The following is a 5,186-nucleotide window of genomic DNA, read 5'->3' as shown; positions in this document are numbered from 1 at the left end:
GATTAATAAGAAAGAAGCCTGATCAGAATGAATCAGAATTTTTCTTCTATGATCGACCGGTATAAACATCAACAACTTCGAATTGGTCTCTCTCTTGATTTATTGATGTAGGCTCTTTGTATATAGATACGGTAAAAATTGATCGGGTGGTCTTCCTTGCAAGACTTGGTGCTTCACGCTAGACCTACACAGAAGAGCGGACAAAGGAGAGCCAGGCTAACCCAATGGGGGACCCTCGAATGCCTAAGCCAGATTTCCTCCACAACAATTACTCAAGAGAGTTTATTATGAAAATGATCCATCTCCCTTTTTGAGCGCTTACCTTGATATTTATAAACAGTGAATGAAGAGAGGCAGTGGAGGAGAGCCCTATTTTAACAAGTAGTTCACTCTTGTTAGGATAACTCTTGGAAGAGTCCTACAAGGTAATTGTTACCTTACTTGTTGGGATATCTCTTAGCAATAAGATTTGCTGAGCTGGCAATGCGCGATCCTCGAGATTGTCCCCGCAATCGATGGGATCGGTTTAGACTCCTTAGGGAGGAGACCCAGTGGGTCGATTTGGCCAAGGATGAGCCAAGGGATCGGCTTGGCCAAGGATAAGCCAAGGGGTCGACTCTGGCCAAGGATGAGCCAAAGGGTTGGCTCCGACCAAGGATGAGCCAAGGGGTCGACTAGGCTAAGGATAAGCCAAGAGGTCGACTAGGCCAAGGAAAAGAAAAGGGGTTGGCTCGGCCAAGGATGACCCAAGGGGTTGGGTTTCACAGGGATGACCTAGATGATCGGCTCGACCAAGGATGAGCCAAGGTGTCGGCTCGGCCAAGGATGAGCCATGGGATTGGCTCGGCCAAAGATGAGCCATGGGGTCGGCTCAGCCAAATATGAGCCATGGGTCAGCTCGGCCAAAGATGAGCCATGGGGTCGGCTCTATCAAGGAGTGGCATTTTTACCCTCATCATATATGAATCAACACTTATTGAAACTCCTCTCTTTAGGTGTATATGATACCAGTGTGATGATCCCTCTCCCATACAAAAAATTATGTATAACTTGATTAACACACACACCAATAAAATAATCAAATTTTCCTGTTCTTGCTCTCTTATCCCTAGGGTGAGTTCCCTTATTTTTCATCATTTGTAGGGATAATTACTATCACTCCCCTACACTTAGATTATATTTACACAAAGTCTCTTCGAACTTTTTTTTAAATAAGTATAACTTGATTAACACACACACACAAAGGGGTAGAGATGATCCAATTGACAAGTGAAAAGGAGGGGTAATTTAAACATTTTACAACAGCAGGGGAGTAGAAGATGTAAAAGTCTTAAAGTAGGAGAGTATCAAAAAATATGGTTGAGTAGGGAACTTCGAGTAAATATAGACTAAGCATAGGGGAGTGATAATAATTGCCCCTCATCTGTATCCATCCAATAAGCCTTGTAAACCTGTACTACTATAGTCCATAGTGTGACAAGTCCTGTAACAACAATTTACTTCCTATTTACCAAAAAAAAAGGGAAGGGCAGGGAAAGAGAGCAGAGTTTCCCATACAAGTTTGCTTTCAATGTAATTTTTATATGGATATGGGATCTACAAGCCCCCGACATGTAATAAATCCCATGCCCAACAAGTGGGGGCATGGAAGGGGGTGCCCTTAGAAGTTAAAACCAAATCCCCCATGAAATTGTTAGCTTTGAGTCCTTGTGGGTAAAATATGGATTCTAGTAATAATTTAATGGCGTTTGGTCATTTCATTTACCTGCAATTATAGAATATATTTTGTGAGACCTGCAAGTGCACAAAGAAGGCACATTGGCCTTTTTGCACAAAGATTAAAGTCTCTTAAAGGCCTTAAATCAGAAGACCTTTAATTTCCTACCTTTCTAGCTATAACTCCAACCACCTCCTGCTGCCCAAAAGAATAGGAAAAGGGAATTCAAGCCAAGGGGGAATATAAGTTCCTCCAAAAAATATTCTGTATCAAAGGAGCTTACTGTAACTCACCGACAGCCCTAACATTCTCCTTGGAGTAGTCATTAGAAAAACCCCACTTTCTGAAAGATACCATGTGGACAAATTTCAAAATCGAGTCCAAATGAAGAGAATTGTATTAAATGAGAACAGCGACCGGTTCTAATTGATGGCATCTTATGTCAAAGTTGATTCATTGATTTATAAATGACCTTTTAAGTTTTAAGTTGGGGCGATTCCCTAAAGAATCTTTCACTTCCAACTTCCTCAACTAGTGTAATCACGGAGTATTGTGCAAACACTCCCAAGTTCAAGGATTCATTTCAAATTCCTTATTGAGGAAAAAGACTCACGAATCGTAAACTTCTTTTCCTCGGAGAAGAAGCAATGACGATATTTAAAAAATAAGCATCAACTAACTCAGTACCCCACAACTTCGATAAAACAGAGAAAACAAGCGTTCTCGAGAATGATTGGGTGTTAAGCGTATACTCAGGGATCATTTGCTAAAAACTCAAAAAATTTGTAAGCTACAGAGAGGATTGGTAGCAGCAGCTCACTGACAAAATGTCAGTGAGAACGTGCAACTCGCTGTACAAATGTTAGTGTAGAGCCCACTGAGCCTTACATGAACTTCCATCTATCCTCATGCGCCTCTGCCATAAGGCACTTTAGTTCCACGTCACGGCCATACTAATTAGCCGCCGTTGCCGGTAGGCTAGGATGGTAAACTTCAATTTTTCATTACAGACCTCCTCAAGACTCATAAGTGGTGAGGTTATCTGGTAGTCCCACTCTCCCACTGACTCTTCAATGGGCATTTACTTCTGCATCGGCCTACCCTGTACGTGCATTTACTTGTGTTCTCTCTCTCTCTCTTGTTCTGTGTTGTTTTTGCCAAGTATTTCTAGTTTTGTGCTTTAACGTCCCTCCAAGAGGAGTCAGGAGCAATGTCATCTTAACTCACCGCTAGAAAATCACCCAACTTCACCAAATTTTCAGTATAAGAAGCCATTGAGCCAACCATCTTCCTCATCGACCAAGATACTCATTTTCTCTTAGCTTCCTATCTGCTATAGAAAATGGCAACCCACTCACCTTCTTCCCTTCTTCCTATGTTTCTCATCTTCACCATTTTACTTGCAACACTAATTCAAGTAGCAGTTGCAGGGCGTGAGATTCCAACCAAAGCCAATGTAGCAGACAAGAAACAGCCTGAATGGTTCATCGACAGTGACGGAAATGTGTTCATTCCCGGTATAGGAAGAGTGCAGGTACCAGCCCTAGCTGGTTTTCATTCCTTCCCACCCTATTCAGGTGGAGGAACTGGAGACATTGGTGGGGGAGGAAATAGTGGCACTGGGGGAGGAATGAGCATTGGGGGAGGAAATAGTGGCACTGGGGGAGGAAATAGTGGCACTGGGAGCACTGAAGGAGGGAGTCCCAGTACTCCCGGTTACGTTCCAGGTGGTGATGACACCTTTGTTCCCAACCCAGGTGTGGAGGTCCCCACTGGGGGTGGTGGAGTTCCTACTCCTCAAGTCCCCATTGGAGGTGGTGGAGTACCAACTCCTCAAGTCCCCATTGGGGGTGGTGGAGTTCCAACTCCTCAAACAGCTCGCCCATGAGTTCCCACTTCTACTTTTTTCTCTTGTTTAATTGTCACTTGCTAGCTGTAAGGGTCTTGTTATTGGCGTTGAGTTGTGTACTTTCCATGGTAGCAGGTTGCAGGCAAGCTTTCTGTATTGTAATTTAGGGTGATAAGTCAGCTAAAATAAGAGGCTTTTTAGGAAGTCAGTTTCTGCATGACTACTAATAATGTTAGGCACCTTGTTAACAATGTAGTAGACTAGTAATCGCTTTCAATAAAGAGCCGGGGATGTTTTTCTCTTCATTTCTCTCTTAATTAATTGTCCTCTAAGGTTCCACCACGTCCCCTCCTTAGGCCCATCTGGTTTGACAGGCAGCCAGGGGGTTCAGAGAGAGAAAGAGGTGTTTGGTAGTTTTAAAGAAGGGTAGTTGTGGCTGGGTCTACAGTGACAAATGCTAAGAATGAAAGACCACTTGAGGAGATGAGCACAGTTTAACAAGTATAGAAGTGGTCAAGAATCTGATCTGATTTCATTAATCATATCCATCAACATTGAAACTTGAAAGGCAAGAATGTTCAAAGAAGCTATAAAGGTACAAAGAGATTCTAATGTATTACCAAAATATAAAGCATTAAAGCCTTTAATAAGAAAAATTGGGACCAGAAAATAGCCAAAGGAGCAGGAAAAAGAAAAAAAAAGGAGACTCAATAGAAAAAATAAAAACAGAAGGAAACACAAGATGGGTTAAAAAAAGAAGAAAAAAAATTAGATGGTAACTAAAGGTATACAATTTACAAACTATGGCTTCAAGTCGACATTCTGGGTTCTTAAAGGAAAGAGGTAATGGGTTAAAAAAGGAAGAAAAAAAATTAGATGGTAACTAAAGGTATACAATTGACAAACTATGGCTTCGAGTCGACATTCTGGGTCCTTAAAGGAAAGAGGTGACAGAACAAGAATACTCGGAATGTCCACCAGAAAAAGGGGGAGACAAATTTCCATCATGTAGGATCTCTCTAACAAGCGCACACACACACACACACACACATGGAGTGACAATTATTGCAGAAACAGAGTCTACCCAGATACGACTGAGCTGAAGTTAGTCCGCAACCCGGAACATACAGCACCAAGGAGTAAAAGCACCAGTTCTAGTTTCTTACACACCCCCCCACCCAAAAAAAAAAAATCCTCTATATGCTAATGTTGATAGCTCCAGAATAAGGTGAGATTGCTGGCTTTCAAAATGATAAAACACTTGGTAAGGAAACCGTGGTTCAATGTAAGTAAGTTAATGCTGCTTAACTTTAAACTTCTCGGAGATAATTGAGCAACCGCCTATGTGCAGTAAGCTAGTGGGCAGCACCAATGGGGGAACGGGATTGGAGCATCATAAAAAAGGGGCAGGGGGTCATTTCAAAGGGGGGGAAGAGAGAGAGAGAGACTCATAGCATAGAGGGTGTTAGCTTTCGGTACACTGGTGGCGTGCCCAGCCTTTTCCCTATGATGATGATGATGTTATAGTGGAATAAATGTTTGGAAAGAGTTGTATTTGAACTCTTTACAGGCACAACAAAAGATGATCAGGCAAAATACAAAATAGAGGGGGGGGGGGGG

General features: G+C 42.3%; 1 protein-coding gene across 1 annotated transcript; it reads left to right on the top strand.

The window, feature by feature from the left end:
* The first annotated feature begins 2,959 nt into the window (after positions 1-2,959).
* Positions 2,960-3,871, top strand: LOC122093368 (putative cell wall protein). Its single transcript, XM_042663700.1, has 2 exons — positions 2,960-3,324; positions 3,364-3,871. The coding sequence occupies exons 1-2, from the start codon at positions 3,060-3,062 to the stop codon at positions 3,603-3,605; spliced, it is 507 nt and encodes a 168-aa protein (XP_042519634.1). The 5' UTR covers positions 2,960-3,059; the 3' UTR covers positions 3,606-3,871.
* The last annotated feature ends 1,315 nt before the right edge of the window (positions 3,872-5,186 follow it).

Source organism: Macadamia integrifolia, chromosome 11 (genome assembly GCF_013358625.1).
Source record: "Macadamia integrifolia cultivar HAES 741 chromosome 11, SCU_Mint_v3, whole genome shotgun sequence".
Taxonomy (NCBI): domain Eukaryota; kingdom Viridiplantae; phylum Streptophyta; class Magnoliopsida; order Proteales; family Proteaceae; genus Macadamia; species Macadamia integrifolia.
Note: the sequence above shows the minus strand (reverse complement) of the source record. Positions and strands in the feature narration are given on the sequence as shown.

Coding starts and splice junctions, on each gene's coding strand:
- LOC122093368 (XM_042663700.1), top strand. CDS start 3,060: ATGGCAACCCACTCACCTTCTTCCCTTCTTCCTATGTTTCTCATCTTC. Junction 3,325..3,363: donor TGGAGACATTGGTGGGGGAG/GAAATAGTGGCA, acceptor GCATTGGGGGAG/GAAATAGTGGCACTGGGGGA.